This window comes from Babylonia areolata, chromosome 34 (assembly GCF_041734735.1).
Source record: "Babylonia areolata isolate BAREFJ2019XMU chromosome 34, ASM4173473v1, whole genome shotgun sequence".
In the NCBI taxonomy this organism is placed as follows: Eukaryota; Metazoa; Mollusca; class Gastropoda; order Neogastropoda; family Buccinidae; genus Babylonia; species Babylonia areolata.
The window spans coordinates 18,911,338-18,930,252 of record NC_134909.1 but is presented as its reverse complement, the minus strand read 5'-3'; the positions used below and the strand labels follow the sequence as shown (position 1 = coordinate 18,930,252).

Here is an 18,915-nt window from a genome sequence, read left to right as displayed (position 1 = left end):
TACACCACATCTGCCAAGCAGATGCCTGACCAGCAGCGTAACCCAACGTGCTTAGTCAGGCCTTGAGAGAAAAAAAAGAAAAGAAAAAAAAAGGTGAATAAATAATAGAGAAGCTTACACAAATAAATAAATAAATAATAATTATAATGTAAAAAAAAAAAAAGACACACCTTTATATCTGTCTTGTTTACTGGGAGAGTTTATTACACACAACACACACCTTTATAGCTGTCTACTAGGAGAAGTTTATTACACACAACACACACCTTTATAGCTGTCATGTTTACCAGGAGAAGTTTATTACACACAACACACACCTTTATAGCTGTCATGTTTACTAGGAGAAGTTTATTACACACAACACACACCTTTATAGCTGTCATGTTTACTGGGAGAAGTTTATTACACACAACACACTGAAACACGCCTTTATAGCTGTCGTGTTTACTAGAAGTTTATTACACACAACAGACAGAAACACACCTTTATATCTGTCGTGTTTACTAGAAGTTTATTACACACAACACACTGAAACACACTCTTATATCTGTCATGTTTACTGTGAGAAGTATACTACACACAACACACAGAAACACACCTTAAAATCTGTCATGTTTACTAGGAGAAGTATATTACACACAACACACAGAAACACACCTTAAAATCTGTCATGTTTACTAGGAGAAGTTTATTACACACAACACACAGAAACACACCTTAAAATCTGTCATGTTTACTAGGAGAAGTTTATTACACACAACACACAGAAACACACCTTATAATCTGTCATGTTTACTAGGAGAAGTTTATTACACACGACACACAGAAACACACCCTTATATCTGTCATGTTTACTAGAAGTTTATTACACACGACACACAGAAACACACCCTTATATCTGTCATGTTTACTAGGAGAAGTTTATTACACACAACACACAGAAACACACCTTTATATCTGTCATGTTTACTAGAAGTTTATAACACACAGAAACACACCTTTATATATCTGTCATGCTTACTAACCGATAATGCTCAAATGTATTCATAAATAATTTAACAAAATGTCTTCAATCACCGATGTGTGTGACGGGACATTAAACAAAATTCCTCCACACATGTGCAAACGCAAACTTAAACCACAACCATGCGTGCTCGCACAGACACACAGATAAGTTTCAGTTTCAGTTTCAGTAGCTCAAGGAGGCGTCACTGCGTTCAGACAAATCCATATATGCTACACCACATCTGCCAAGCAGACGCCTGACCAGCAGCGTAACCCAACGCGCTTAGTCAGGCCTCGAGAAAAAAAAAGAAAAAAAGGGTGTGAATAAATAATAGATAAATACATGAAAAAAATAACTACTACCACTACTAATAATATGTATAAGGTGCAAAAACGTGATGAAGTCAACTATAAGCGTACATAAATAAATAAATAATAATTATAATATAAAAAAGTAGTGATCAAAATAATAATAATAATAAAAAAAATAAATAAAAAAGACAACAATGATGATAAATAAGCAAATAAATGTAAAACATGGAGACACACATTCACACATACACCCACATATGCATAACAGATATGTACCAAACATGCAGTTTCACAGATATGAAGGCACAGATAAACAAGAGAACAAATGCGTGGATAAGGTGACAACTCTGACAGAAACCATCCTTCGATGCATGAAACACTGCTGAATTATGTGAATAACTGATTCCCTCACACACACACACACAAACATGCATAAATGTGGAGTAATGGCCAAGAGGTAACGCGTCCGCCTAGGAAGCGAGGGAATCAGTGCGCTGGTTCGAATCACGGCTCAGCCGCCGATATTTTCTCCCCCTGCACTACACCTTGAGTGGTGGTCTTGATACTAGTCATTCGGATGAGACAATAAACCGAGGTCCCGTACGCAGCATGCACTTAGCGCACGTAAAAGAACCCACGGCAACAAAAGGGTTGTTCCTGACAAAATTCTGTAGAAAAATCCACTTCGATAGGAAAAACAAATAAAACTGCACGCAGGAAAAAATACAACAACAACAAAAAAAAAAGGTGGCGCTGTAGTGTAGCAACGCACTCTCCCTGGGGAGAGCAGCCCGAATTTCACACAGAGAAATCTGTTGTAACAGAAAAGAGAAATACAAAATCAATCATGCAGCAAGCAAAAACACCATGAATAAATCACCAATTCAACACTTCATGCACATAACAACAACCCAAAAAACAGAGTTAAAAAAACCCAGGCTAGGACAAAAGCAAAAAGAAACGTACAACAAAACCAAGCAGACCGGTTAACCCCTTCACATGCACAACCTGCCCAAAGCATTAACCCCTTACCTGCTGCTGACCAGGTGCCAGTTGCATTGCTTGCTTCTAACTTTTTGACACAGTTTACACGTGACTAAATGCCTACGTTGACCAAACTACGCCACTGGTCAGTTCCATACTAAACACAGTTAGCGGCAGGTTACAACCATAAAAGGCTCTTCCGTCTGAGCAATGCAACTGGCTCCAGTACTCTCAAGTGTTGGCCCAGTGATAACGTACTGCCTTGGAAGTGAGCGAGAGAATTTGGAGGCACACAACAATCGAATCCTGCGCTTACCAGTATTCCCCCCCCCCCCCCCCCACCCCCACCCCTTCCACTCAACCTTGAGTGGTGGTCTGGATGATAGTCATTCAGATGCAAGGATAAATCGAGGTCCTGTGTGCAGCATGCACTTAGCACACAGGAAAGAACCCATGGCAACAAAAGGGTTGTCTCTTGGAAAAATTCTGCAGAAAAATGCATTTTGATAGGAAAACAAATGTACTTGCAGACAAAAAAAAAAAAAAAAAAAAAAAAAAAGGGGGGGGGGGGGGCAGGGGGGAGGGAGTGGGGATGCAACACAGCTCAGAGGAGACAGGTTCTCTCTGCTGGAGGGCAGCCCGAATTTCACACAGATAAGTCTTTTGTGACAAAAAAATAATACAATAATACAATAATACAATATGATAATACAATATAATATGGGGGAGGGCAGCCCTAATTTCACACAGATAAGTCTGTTGTGACAAAAAAATAATACAATAATACAATACAATACTATACAATATGGGGGAGGGCAGCCCTAATTTCACACAGATAAGTCTGTTGTGACAAAAAAATAATACAATAATACAATAATACAATATGATAATACAATATAATATGGGGGAGGGCAGCCCTAATTTCACACAGATAAGTCTGTTGTGACAAAAAAATAATACAATAATACAATACAATACTATACAATACGGGGGAGGGCAGCCCAAACTTCACACAGATAAGTCTGTTGTGACAAAAAAATAATACAATACAATACAATAATACAATACGATAATACAATATAATATGGGGGAGGGCAGCCCTAATTTCACACAGATAAGTCTGTTGTGACAAAAAAATAATACAATAATACAATACAATACAATACTATACAATACGGGGGAGGGCAGCCCGAACTTCACACAGATAAGTCTGTTGTGACAAAAAAATAATACAATAATACAATACAATACAATACTATACAATACGGGGGAGGGCAGCCCAAACTTCACACAGATAAGTCTGTTGTGACAAAAACATAATACAATACAATACAATAATACAATACGATAATACAATATAATATGGGGGAGGGCAGCCCGAATTTCACACAGATAAGTCTGTTGTGACAAAAAAATAATACAATAATACAATACAATACTATACAATACGGGGGAGGGCAGCCCGAACTTCACACAGATAAGTCTGTTGTGACAAAAAAATAATACAATAATACAATACAATACAATACTATACAATACGATAATACAATATAATATGGGGGAGGGCAGCCCGAATTTCACACCGATAAGTCTGTTGTGACAAAAAAATAACACAATAATACAATACAATACTATACAATACGGGGGAGGGCAGCCCGAACTTCACACAGATAAGTCTGTTGTGACAAAAAAATAATACAATACAATACAATACTATACAATACGGGGGAGGGCAGCCCAAACTTCACACCGATAAGTCTGTTGTGACAAAAAAATAATACAATAATGCAATGCAATGCAATGCAATACAATACAAAAAGGGGTAGGGCAGCCCTAATCTCACACAGATAAGTCGGTTGTGACAACAACAACAAAAATAATGCAATACAATACAATACGGGGGACGGCAGCCCGAATCTCACACAGATAAGTCTGTTGTGACAAAAAAATAATACAATAATGCAATACAATACAATACTATACAATACGGGGGAGGGCAGCCCGAATCTCACACAGATAAGTCTGTTGTGACAACAAAACAAATCAATACAATGCAATACAACACAATACAGCGAAGGACTGTCACCTCACTGAGATCAGATGGAGCTTACACTTCACAGTGTCAGCGTTCTTCACCTGGACCTCTCCTCTCGGGACTTCTCCTCTTTTTGTTCACCAAAATCAAACACACCTCTTGCTTAAAAGTGCATGAAGAGTATCACAGGAAAGACACTTAACAAATTCATGAAAAAAAAAAAAAACCCACAAAAAAACCTGATCTCATCTTCTCCAGCTTCAGCAGGTAAGGGGTTAAAAACAAAGCAAAACGAAACGCAACAGAAAAAAGGAAAAAAACCACACCAAGCTTACTCATTCACCTATGGGGGCAGAGTCAGTCTCCCAGTCCATCGACCTCTCCACAGCCTTCTTCCAGCGAACGTAACGACTGTCGGCGTCTGGAAACCAGTTCTTTGTATCATGTTCTTACCTCTTCTCTGACAAAAATTGTGTTCTGGCGTTATTTTGACTGCTGGCGTCTGGAAATCACTTATCTCTATTACATTCTTCTTCTCTGACAAAAATGTATTCTGGCGTTATTTTGACTGTTGTTGTCTGGAAATCACTTATCTCTATTATAGTCTTCTTCTCTGACAAAAATTGTGTTCTGGCGTTATTTTGACTGTTGTCGTCTGGAAATCACATATCTCTATTACAGTCTTCTTCTCTGCCAAAAATTTATTCTGGCATCAAAGACTGTTGGCAGTTGGAATCCATTTCTTTGTATTACAGTCTTCTTCTCTGACAAAAATGTATTCTGGCATCAAAGACTGTTGGCAGTTGGAATCCATTTCTTTGTATTACAGTCTTCTTCTCTGACAAAAATGTGTTCCAGCATTAACAACTGTTGGTGTCTGAAAATCACCAGTCTCATTATGTTCTTCTTCTCTGGCAAAAATGTATTCTGGCATGAATGATTGTTGTCGTCTGGAAATCACATATCTCTATAACATTATTCTTCTCTGACAAACCTGAATTCTTGTGTTAATAATTGATGATGTCTAAAAATTATTCACTGGTTTTAGTTTCTTCTTCTCTGACAAAATGTATTCCAGCATTAATGACTGCTGGTGTCTGGAAATGAGTTAATTTTACCACTTTCTTCTTCTCTGACAAATGTATTCCAGCATTAATCACTGCTGGTGTCTGGAAATCAGTTAATTTTACCACTTTCTTCTTCTCTGACAAATGTATTCCAGCATTAATCACTGCTGGTGTCTGGAAATCAGTTAATTTTACCACTTTCTTCTTCTCTGACAAATGTATTCCAGCATTAATCACTGCTGGTGTCTGGAAATGAGTTAATTTTACCACTTTCTTCTTCTGTGACAAATGTATTCCAGCATTAATGACTGCTGGTGTCTGAAAATGAGTTAATTTTACCACTTTCTTCTTCTGTGACAAATGTATTCCAGCATTAATCACTGCTGGTGTCTGGAAATGAGTTAATTTTACCACTTTCTTCTTCTCTGACAAAATGCATTCCAGCATTAATGACTGCTGGTGTCTGGAAATGAGTTAATTTTACCACTTTCTTCTTCTGTGACAAATGTATTCCAGCATTAATGACTGCTGGTGTCTGGAAATGAGTTAATTTTACCACTTTCTTCTTCTCTGACAAATGTATTCCAGCATTAATCACTGCTGGTGTCTGGAAATGAGTTAATTTTACCACTTTCTTCTTCTCTGACAAATGTATTCCAGCATTAATCACTGCTGGTGTCTGGAAATCAGTTAATTTTATCACTTTCTTCTTCTCTGACAAATGTACTATGGAGTTTCAGTTTCAGTAGCTCAAGGAGGCGTCACTGCGTTCGGACAAATCCATATACGCTACACCACATCTGCCAAGCAGATGCCTGACCAGCAGCGTAACCCAGCGCGCTTAGTCAGGCCTTGAGAAAAAAATAAAAATAAAATAAAATAAAATAAGCGTACATACATAAATAAATAATAATTAGATAGTAGTAATGAAAATAATGATAAAATAACAATAACAATAAACAAATAATCAAATAAATAAGACAACAATGATGACAAACAAGCAAACAAATACAAAACATGAAGACACCCACCCACACACACACCCACACATGCACAACAGACACGCCCCAAAAACGCAGTTTCACAGATATGTACTATGGAATCAACAACTGGTGTCTGGAGGTCAGTTCTTCTTCAATACTTTCTTCTTCTCCAATGGGCACAATAGCCAAGTGGTTAAGCGTTGGACTTTCAATCCGACGGTCCCAGGTTCGAATCACGGTAACGGCGCCTGGTGGGTAAAGGGTGGAGATTTTTCCAATCTCCCAGGTCAACATATCTGCCAGTGCCTAAACCCTCTTCGTGTGCATACACACGCAGAAGATCAAATACGCACGCTAAAGATCCTGTAACCCCTGTCAGCGTTTGGTGGGTTATGGAGACATGAAAATACCCAGCATGCATGAACCACGACAGAGTCGTAGGCAAGTCGATGTTGGTTGTGTAACAGAAAGAAAAAAGAAAGAAGAAAATGTATTCTAGCATTCATGACTGTTAAAAAACAAAAAGGTTGAAAGGTCTCATAACTTCTTACAGCCATTAAGGCAGTGAATTCATATTCACCGTGTCAAGGCCTCGGCATAGGAAGGCCTTCTCCTTCTGTCCTTTTTAACATTTCCCCACACTCCTGATTGGCTGAATGGCAAGTCACATGACATCTCCCAACCCACCTGATTGGCCAATCAGCAAGTCATATGACATTTCTCCACCCTCCTGACTGCTGAATGGCAAGTCACATGACATCTCCCAACCCACCTGACTGGCTGAACGGCAAGTCATATGACATTTCTTCACCCTCCTGATTGGTTGAATGGCAAGTCACATTACATTTCCCCTCCCACCTGATTGGCTGAATGGCAAGTCACATGACATTTCCCCTCCCAGTCACATGTCATTTCCCCATCCTTCTGATTGGCTGCACAGAAAGTCACATGACTTTTCCCCTCCCAGTCACATGTCATTTCCCCATCCTTCTGATTGGCTGCACAGAAAGTCACATGACATTTCCCCTCCCACCTGACTGGCTGAATGGCAAGTCACATGACATTTCCCCTCCCAGTCACCTGACATTTCCACATCCTTCTGATTGGCTGCACAGAAAGTAACATGACATTTTCCCTCCCACCTGACTGGCTGAATGAAGCCACATGACACTGCCCCACACACCTGAAGGAAGTCACATGATAGTTAAAAAAACACACCTGATTGGTTGAATAAGGTCATATGATAGTTTAAAACACACCTGATTGGTTGAATAAGGTCATATGATAGTTTAAAACACACCTGATTGGCTGAATAAGGTCACATGATAGTTTTAAAAAAAAAACACCTGATTGGATTAATAAGGTCACATGACAGTTTAAAACACACCTGACTGGGTGACGGCGGGGGTGAAGATGTCGGTGGTGATGGAGGTGGATTCCTCCTGGTCGATGTTCCACACCTCGATCCCCCGGGCAGCCCCAGCGGCCATGGCTGCTCCCAGCGCCGTCGTCTCCGTCATGGACGGCCGAACTGGTCAGAGCAAGGGAAGATGATGACAAGTTCAGTTTGCAGCAGTTTCTCAAGGAGGCGTGACTGTGTTCGAGCAAAGCCATGTTTATCACACCTCATATCTGTCAGGCAGGCAGACGCCTGACCAGCAGCACAACCCAGCGTGCTTGTCAGGCCTTGGAGTGCATGCGTGTACGTTTGTGTACCTGTCGAGAGTGGATTTCTTTTGTAGAATTTCGCCAGTGGACAACGCTTAATTAACTCTCTCCATACGAACGGCGAAAGAGACGACGTTAACAGCGTTTCACCCCAATTACCATCATCAAAATATTGCAAGCGGAAGGCTCTTATACTGAAGAGGTGAATGTTGTCAAAGAATACCACAATTCTGACGACGGAAGCTAAAGGTTGGGTCATTCAGACACCCACTGGACATCCGACGGGTCTGTGTAGAGGAGAAGAGAGGAGTGGCCGTACTGAGTGAGTTAATGTTGCCACTAGGTTCTTTTTCAGGGCGCAAAGTGCGTGCTGCACGTGGGACCTTCATTTATCGTCTCATCCAAAAGATGAGACACTTAGTTTGATTTTTCCAGAGAGAGAGGAAAGGTTGAGACCGGAATTCATTTCCAGACCCTCAACGGGCACTGTATTGGCGGAGAAGCATCTTAACCATTTTGCCGCCTTCCTCTATAAACTGACAGGCAATCTATCAGTCTGAGTCGTGGTTGTGTCGGTAGACAAGCAATCCATCAGTCTGTTTGTCAGAAGATAAGACATTCTATCAATCTGTGTGAGTGAGTCAGTATAGAGAGGAAATCCGTGAGTGTTTGTCAGAAGATAGACAATCAGTCTGTATGAGTGTCAGTAGAAGGGCAATGCTTCAGTCTCTCTCTGTGTGTGGGTTGACAGACAATCTATCGGTCAGTGTGTGTGTCAGTAGACAGACAATCTATTGGTCAGTGTGTGTGTCAGTAGACAATCTATCGGTCAGTGTGTGTGTCAGTAGACAGACAATCTATTGGTCAGTGTGTGTGTCAGTAGACAGACAATCCATCAGTCAGTGTGTGTGTCAGTAGACAGACAATCCATCAGTCAGTGTGTGTGTGTCAGTAGACAATCTATCAGTCAGTGTGTGTGTCAGTAGACAGACAACCTATCAGTCAGTGTGTGTGTGTCAGTAGACAGACAATCCATAAGTCAGTGTGTGTGTCAGTAGACTATCGGTCAGTGTGTGTCAGTAGACAGACAATCCACCAGTCAGTGTGTGTGTGTCAGTAGGCAGACAATCCATCAGTTAGTATGTGTGTCAGTAGACAGACAATCCATCAGTCAGTGTATGTGTCAGTAGACAGACAATCTATCAGTCAGTGTGTGTGTCAGTAGACAATCTATCAGTGTGTGTGTCAGTAGACAGACAATCCATCAGTCAGTGTGTGTGTCAGTAGAGACAATCCATCAGTCAGTGTGTGTGTCAGTAGACAGACAATCTATCAGTCAGTGTGTGTGTGTCAGTAGACAGACAATCCTTAAGTCAGTGTGTGTGTCAGTAGACTATCGGTCAGTGTGTGTGTCAGTAGACAGACAATCCACCAGTCAGTGTGTGTGTGTCAGTAGGCAGACAATCCATCAGTTAGTGTGTGTGTCAGTAGACAGACAATCCATCAGTCAGTGTATGTGTCAGTAGACAGACAATCTATCAGTCAGTGTGTGTGTCAGTAGACAATCTATCAGTGTGTGTGGCAGTAGACAGACAATCTATCAGTCAGTGTGTGTGTCAGTAGACAGACAATCCATCAGTCAATGTGTGTGTCAGTAAACAGACAATCCATCAGTCAGTGTGTGTGTGTCAGTAGACAATCTATCAGTCAGTGTGTGTGTCAGTAGACAGACAACCTATCAGTCAGTGTGTGTGTGTCAGTAGACAGACAATCCATAAGTCAGTGTGTGTGTCAGTAGACTATCGGTCAGTGTGTGTCAGTAGACAGACAATCCACCAGTCAGTGTGTGTGTGTCAGTAGGCAGACAATCCATCAGTTAGTGTGTGTGTCAGTAGACAGACAATCCATCAGTCAGTGTATGTGTCAGTAGACAGACAATCTATCAGTCAGTGTGTGTGTCAGTAGACAATCTATCAGTGTGTGTGTCAGTAGACAGACAATCTATCAGTCAGTGTGTGTGTCAGTAGACAGACAATCTATCAGTCAGTGTGTGTGTGTCAGTAGACAGACAATCCTTAAGTCAGTGTGTGTGTCAGTAGACTATCGGTCAGTGTGTGTGTCAGTAGACAGACAATCCACCAGTCAGTGTGTGTGTGTCAGTAGGCAGACAATCCATCAGTTAGTGTGTGTGTCAATAGACAGACAATCCATCAGTCAGTGTATGTGTCAGTAGACAGACAATCTATCAGTCAGTGTGTGTGTCAGTAGACAATCTATCAGTGTGTGTGGCAGTAGACAGACAATCTATCAGTCAGTGTGTGTGTCAGTAGACAGACAATCTATCAGTCAGTGTGTGTGTGTCAGTAGACAGACAATCCATCAGTCAGTGTGTGTGTGTCAGTAGACAGACAATCTATCAGTCAGTGTGTGTGTCAGTAGACAGACAATCCATCAGTCAGTGTGTGTGTCAGTTGACCGGCAATCTACACACACACACACACACACACACACAGAGCGACAGACAGACACCCTAACAGACAGACAGGTGGACGTACCAACTTTGATCTGCAGGATGTCAGCCTGAAGCTGCATGAGGAGAGAGTTGACTGTCATCCCCCCGTCCACCTGCAGCTGGTGCAGAGGTATCCCACTGTCCTTGTTCATCGCCTCCAGTAGCTGACACACACACATACCATGCACACATACAGTGATACACACACACACATACCATGCACACACACACACACACATACCATGCACACACACACACCATGCACACACACACACACACATCATGCACACACACACACATCATGCACACATACACACACACACACCATGCACACATACACACACACACACACACACCATGCACACACACACACCATGCACACATACACACACACACATACCATGCACACACACATACACACACACATACCATGCACACACACACACACACACACCATGCACACATACACACACACACACACACACCATGCACACATACACACACGCACACACACACATACCATACACACACCATGCACACACACACATACCATGCACACATACACACACACACATACCATGCACACATACACACACACACCATGCACACACACACACCATGCACACACACACACACACACACAATGCACACATACACACACACACACATACCATGCACACATACACACATACCATGCACACATACACACACATACCATGCACACATACATACACACACGCTCACACACACATACCATGCACACATACACACACATACCATGCACACATACACACACATATATACCACGCTCACACACACACAACCATGCACACATTCACACACACAACACACCTCTACATGATATATTCACATCTCCTGTGTGTGTGTGTGTGTGTGTGTGTGTGTGTGTGTGTGCTCATGCTTTAGTTTAGCGTCTCTTCACTATCAGTGATATCAGATAATTAAATAAATAATTTTTTTTTTTTTTTTTAAGTGAAGAGGAGAAGTCAGAAAAACAGAGAAGGCAGAAAACTACCATAAAGTTCGGTCTATTGAGGGCACTGGTATATAACCCGCACCCACTAAATTTTGAAAAAAAGCTTACTTCATACACACATATTTCCGGTACCAGAACAGTCCCTCGAACACATACTGATACTACAGAAAAGCTGTCAACACTGTAGGCTATGAAATAAACACAAGCGGAAACAACACAAAGAAAAGCAAGCAAAAATACTGCTAGTGCCACAACAACAACAACAAAAAAAAACAACAACAAAAAAAAAAAAAACGGGATGGGGGGGTGCGTAGCGGGTGTGGGGGTTGAGGAGGGGGGGGGGAGAAAGGTGTGTGTGTGGGGGGTTATGTGTGGGAGTGTGGGTGGGTGTGTGGGTGTCTGAGTGGTGTGTATGTGTGTGTATGTGTGTGTGTATGTGTGAGTGCAGTGTGTGTGTGTGTGTGAGTGCGCGCACGCGCGCGTGCACACTTACATGTGTGGGTGTAGTTGTGTTAGTGTAATCACACAAAAGCCCTGAAGGCTATGACTGTATCTAAAAAAAAAAAAAAAAAAAAAAAAAAAAATGATTTAATCCAACGCGACACCAACCTCTCTGGTCTGAAAGCAGACAGCCTCCAACACGGGTGGAGAGGGGGGGGCTCGAGTGGGGGTGGGGGTGTGCTGGGGAGTGGGGAGGGGGGGGGGGGTTAGAAAGGTGTGGGGGGGTATGTGTGGGTGGGTGTGTGGGTGTCTGAGTGGTGTGTATGTGTGTGAGTGTGGTGTGTGTGTGTGTGTGTGTGTGTGTGAGTGCAGTGTGTGTGTGTGTGTGTGTGTGTGTGTGTGTGTGTGTGTGTGTGTGTGTGTGAGTGCAGCATGTGTGTGTGTGTGTGTGTGTGTGTGTGCGTGACACCAACCTCTCTGGTCTGAAAGCAGACAGCCTCCAACGCAGCGCGTGCGATGTGCTCCTTGTTGGTGAACTGACTCAGTCCGCAGATAATCCTGACACAATCCACCCAGCAATCTTTCAATCGACTCATTCAGCAATCATCAGTCCACAGACAATCCTGACACAATCCACCCAGCAATCTTTCAATCGACTCATTCAGCAATCATCAGTCCACAGACAATCCTGACACAATCCACCCAGCAATCTTTCAATCCACTCATTCAGCAATCATCAGCTCAAAAAAGTCCGACTCATTCAGTCAATCATCAGTCCACAGACAATCCTGACTCCATCCACTCATCTATCAATCAACTCATTCAGCAATCATCAGTTCACATCGTCCTTCAATCTTTCAATCAACTCATTCATCAATTTATCAGTCAGTCAGTTCTGTCTTTGGCAAAAACAAAACAGAAAAAACAACAACTATATTTTCTAATATCAAGAATGTAATCTGACAGATGATATCAATCCTGGCCTTTCACTTTTGGGTGTGTTTGTGTGTGCGTGCATGTGTGTGTGGGCGTAGGCGTGTGTGTGTGTGTAATACCACTTAACAATGGAAAGACATTTAAGCAGGAAAAGAAAGTGCACATGTGCATGCGTGCATATGTGTGTGTGTGTGCGTGCGTGTGTGTGGATGGAAGGCCTGTGTGTGTGTGTGCGTGTGTGTGTGTGTGTGTGTGGAGGGAATACTGACCCGCGAGCGCTGTCCTGCCAGTAGGGGCAGAAGAGGCCGGAGAAGGCCGGCACGAAGTAACAGCCGTGGGTACTGTCCACCCTCTGGGCCAGGGCCTCTGGATAATCAGACACACACACACACACACAGACACCGAAACACGTCAATATGCATGCACTTATAAACACACACACACAAACGAACACACACACACACACACACACTCTTACACACACACACACTCTCACACACACACAATCACACCAACTCATACACAATCATACAAACAAATGTGCACAAGCACACACAATCATAGAACCAAAAAAAGTGCATACATACACACTTACCCACACACACTCACACACAATCATAAAATCGAATGTGCACATACACACACAATCATACCAAAAAGAAAAAATGCACACATGCACACGCACACGCACACACACTCACACACACACTCACACACATACTCACTCATACACAATCATACAAACAAATGTGCACATTCACACACAATCATACCCCCAAAAACGTGCACTCACACACACACACACACACACTCATGCACAATCATAAAAACGAATGTGCCCATGCACACACAATCATACCAAAAAGAAAAAATGCACACACGCACACACACACACACACACACTCATGCACAATCATAAAAACGAATGTGCCCATGCACACACAATCATACCACAAAAAAACATATATAAAACATATATATATATAAATATATATATATATATAAATATAAAAAATTAAAAAAATTAAAAATAATTATTTTGAAATAATAATAAAAACAAACCAAAAAAACACACACATGCACACACACAATTTTTTTTTTGGGGGGGTAATAAATTAATTAATTTTTTTTAAATATAATAATAATAAAAGATAAAAGAAAAGAAAATAAAAAGAAAAGAAAATATGTAAATAAATAAATAAATAATAGATAAATACACAAAAAAACCCTACTAATGATAATAATAATATTATTTATAAGGCACAAAAACTTGAAGTCAACTATAAGCATAAAAAAAAAAATTAAATTAAAAATAAAATAAAACAAAACACTAGACGCTAGTCATTCGGAGGAGACGATAAACCAACTTCCGGTGTGCAGCATGCACATAAAAGAATCCAAGGCAACAAAAAGGTTGTCCCTGGCAAAATCCTGTACAAACAGCCCACTCCGACAGACTGTCAGTTATCAGTAGCTCCAGGAGGTGTCACTGCATTTGGACAAACCCATATATGCTACAACACCACATCTGCGAAGCAGACGCCTGACCAGCAGCGTAACCCAACGTAGATAAAACAAAAAACAAGAGAGGCAAGGCCTTCAAGACTCACTTGTGATACACTTTAAAAAAAAATCCAAGCTTTTTATGTATTGAGTATAATTTCAAAATGTAATGTTTAAGATGAGAAAGATCAGTTTAAAGCAAATTAACTCCTCTAGCATTAATTACAGAGTAATTTCCCTTTTTTACTATCTGCACCAAAAACGTTTGCAAAATAATTAAAACTTCCATACTTAGCAAAAAAAGTTCCTGTTTGAACACAAAATGATAATAATGACTGCTCTTGTTGTTGGGTCAGAATATCAGATCAAAGTGCCAAGTTTAGAGAATACAAAAAATATAAATATAACAGTAAATACAGTTTGCATATAATTAGATTTCATTTTTTATTTTTTTGTGCCCATCACAGAGGTGCAATATTGTTTTAAATAAGATGACTGGAAAGAACTGAATTTTTCCTATTTTTATGCCTAATTTGGTGTCAACTGACAAAGTATTTGCTGAGAAAATGTCAATGTTAAAGTTTACCACGGACACACAGACACACAGACAACTGAACACCGGGTTAAAACATAGACTCACTTTGTTTACACAAGTGAGTCCATTAAAACTGCCGGCAGGAGGGAAAAATACACTGGGACGTCACCTACCCACTTCATCCGACGTGCTGATGATGCCCAAGTTGTCCCTCAACCACCGCACACAGCCCCCTGTTACCGCTATCGCTCCCTGCACACACACACACACACACACACACACACTGAATGCTCTTCCAATTTACTACATTAACTGATTACCTGAGTGTGTATTTTCCATTCATTTATTTACTATTGCACTTGTGTCTTATAAACCTTAAGGTTTCATGACAATAAAATCTATTCAATTCAGTTCAGTTCTATTCTATTCACACAAACACATACATGTAAAAACACACTCATATACATACACACACACACACACACACACACATATATATATATATATACACAAACATACACACACATACTCACACACATACACTTAAGCACACACACACACACACACACACATAGATGCATACACATGCATAAAGATAAACACACATAAAAACACACACACACACACGCACAAGCAAACACACACATATACACACAAAAACACACATACATATACACACACTCACAAACATATACAAATGCATACATACATGAGAACACAGGCATATACACTTATGCATAAACACAAACACACAGATACCTGCCCCGCCCCACCCACACACCGCCACACACACTACGTATCCATACACCCACCCACACCCACTCAACATCCATATTTTCTCTCTCTCTCACACCCAGACGCAACCAACTCCATTCACCGTGTAGCAACAAAAGACAACACACACACACAAGACCATCACCTCAAACAGCAACAAAAGACAACACACACACACAAGACCATCTCCTCAAACAGCAACAAAAGACAACACACACACAGAAGACAATCAGCTCAAACAGCAACAAAAGACAATGACACACACACAAGACCATCACCTCAAGTGGCAACAAAAGACAACACACACACAAGACCATCACCTCAAACAGCAACAAAAGACAACACACACACACAAGACCATCACCTCAAACAGCAACAAAAGACAACACACACACACACAAGACCATCACCTCAAACAGCAACAAAAGACAACACACACACACACAAGACCATCACCTCAAACAGCAACAAAAGACAACACACACACACACAAGACCATCACCTCAAACAGCAACAAAAGACAACACACACACACCAGACCATCACCTCAAACAGCAACAAAAGACAACACACACACACACAAGACCATCACCTCAAACAGCAACAAAAGACAACACACACACACACAAGACCATCACCTCAAACAGCAACAAAAGACAACACACACACACACACACAAGACCATCACCTCAAACAGCAACAAAAGACAACACACACACACACAAGACCATCACCTCAAACAGCAACAAAAGACAACACACACAAGACCATCACCTCAAACAGCAACAAAAGACAACACACACACACACACAAGACCATCACCTCAAACAGCAACATAGGACAACACACACACACATGATGGAGTCTCCCGTCGGACCGACAGACGAGTAGGCAGGCAGGCTTATCTGTCGGTGTGTGTCCTCATATGGGAGAAGAGGCTGATTCTGGATGCGCAGCACTTCCCGCAGGTGTTGCAAGGGAAAACGTCTCCAGAAGTTGAGCCCAGCTTCCTTCGCTCACGCTTCTCCTCAATGGCCAGCGTTCTCTTGTTTTCAAATGTCTTTATGCCACAAGAGCACAGAATCCTCCAGCGAGAGCAGTCAAGGGCATCTGTTTCCAAGGAAACGATGTCTATGTCACAGGCTTTGAGGTTTGTCTTCAAGGTGTCCTTGAAGCTTGCAGGGTCTTCCAAGTTCACGGTGGCCTTCCTTCAGCTGGCCATACAAAAGCATCTTCGGGATCCTGCTGTCTGTCATGCGGACAACGTGTCCTGTCCAGTATAACTGGCACTGAATCAGCAGGCTTTTGATGCTGGGCCGCTCCTCAAAACAGCAACAAAAGACAACACACACACACACAAGACCATCACTTAAAGCATTGACAAAAGACAACACACGAACACAAGACCATCACCTCCAGAGCGTACACAGCCTTCTTCCTGGGTCCCAGCTGATAGGCCACAGTAGTGAGAAGACCCGACTTGGACTCCACTGGCTGCCAGCACAACAACGCATCACACCAATTTGATAGGAAAACAAATACATTTCCTGGCATAAAAGAAAAAAAATTTTAAAAAGGGGAGTGGGGGTTGCTGCATAGCAGCGACATGCTCTCTCCAGGGAGCGCAGCCCGAACTTCACCGAAAGTGTTCTGTCCAGAATTTCTGTTTCTTTCCTTTTAATTGTGAACAAGAAACACGAAGTCATGTTGTCTTCGAAAACAACCTACCTTCTAATCGGCAAGACTTAGTGGAAAGTGGTTTTTAGAATTTTGGGATTTCGGAACACATCTCGACGAAATAAACTGTTAATGATTGGGAACCATGGCTTAATTTGGGAGACTTTCAACCTGTTATTGGTACGACAGTGAAGATTTTTTCTCATACTATGTTTAAGCCAATTTTGGTATTGGCAGACAAAGTATTTCCAGAGAAAATGGCAATGTTTAAGTCTACCACGGAAACACAGACACACACACACACAGGCACAGACAGACACACACACACACACAGACAACCGAACACCAGTTTAAAACATAGATTCACTTTGTTTACACAAGTAAGTCAAAAAGTGTACCCAAAAAAATGAAAGCAGTAGATAACAGATCAGACAAACGGAGCAACAAGCAGACAAAAACAAGTCACATTCTGATCCAGTTTTCCGAAAAGATGACATCACTACTCAGAAAACAACATCTGCTGTTGTTGGCAGAGCCAAAATAGGAGGACTTTCACTTTACAAAAGGTGTGGCTTATCGGATGTGTGCAACTTATACGAGTCCAAAATAATCTTTTTCCTTAAATACAGGAGGATCATCTTATGCTCTGCCGCCTCATTATCATAACTGTCATTATTACTATCATTACCAGACAGGCGCAATGGCCGAGTGGGTAAAGCGTTGGACTTTCGATCTGAGGGTCCCGTGTTCGAATCACGTTAACAGCGCCTGGTGGGTAAAGGGTGGAGATTTTTCCAATCTCCCAGGTCAATGTATGTGCAGACCTGCTAGTGCCTGAACCCCCTTTGTGTGTACACGCAAGCAGAAGATCAAATACGCACGTTAAAGATCCTGTAATCCATGTCAGCATTCGGTGGGTTATGGAAACAATAACATACCCAGCATGCACACCCCCGAAAACGGAGTATGGCTGCCTACATGGCAGGGTAAAAATACATGTAAAAGCCCACTCGTGTACATATGAGTGAACGTGGGAGTTGCAGCCCACGAACGACGAAGGAGAAGACGACTATCATTACCATATTATCATCATCATCATTAATATCACTATCATCATCATCATCACTACTTTCTAGGCAGCAAGACTCACCTCTGTCCCAGTGTTGTACAACAGAAAACAACCTGTGCCGTACCTGAAAACAAACAAACAAACACGTTTAACCATGCGAGTGCAGTTGAACAGACAGACTGAGGCAGACAGACCAATAGAGAGGCCAACATGCAGACAGAACAAGTAAACAGACAGACAGACAGACAGGCAAGACAGACATACAGAGATGGATAGACAGACAGACAGACAGATAGATATATAGACAGACAAATAGATACATAGATAAATAGATAGATAGGGAGACAGATAGAGATAGAGATAGATTGACTGATAGATAGACAGACAGACAGTCAGATAGATGGGCGGATGAATAGA

The 18,915-nt window shown here is 41.6% G+C and overlaps 1 protein-coding gene across 2 annotated transcripts in view; it reads right to left on the bottom strand.

The window, feature by feature from the left end:
- Window positions 1–18,915, bottom strand: part of LOC143277689 (glycerol kinase 3-like) — a 55,236-nt gene that overhangs the window by 8,762 nt on the left and 27,559 nt on the right. The window contains exons 10-17 of one of the 2 annotated variants that reach the window (XM_076582609.1): window positions 18,580–18,622; window positions 17,166–17,246; window positions 15,152–15,230; window positions 13,210–13,306; window positions 12,478–12,562; window positions 10,610–10,730; window positions 7,774–7,917; window positions 4,672–4,757 (exon numbers count right to left, since the gene is read on the bottom strand). In XM_076582609.1, the coding sequence (XP_076438724.1) occupies window positions 4,672–4,757; window positions 7,774–7,917; window positions 10,610–10,730; window positions 12,478–12,562; window positions 13,210–13,306; window positions 15,152–15,230; window positions 17,166–17,246; window positions 18,580–18,622 (736 nt within the window). The remainder of the gene's footprint in view (window positions 1–4,671; window positions 4,758–7,773; window positions 7,918–10,609; window positions 10,731–12,477; window positions 12,563–13,209; window positions 13,307–15,151; window positions 15,231–17,165; window positions 17,247–18,579; window positions 18,623–18,915) is intronic. The other variant, XM_076582608.1, reaches the window with a different exon arrangement.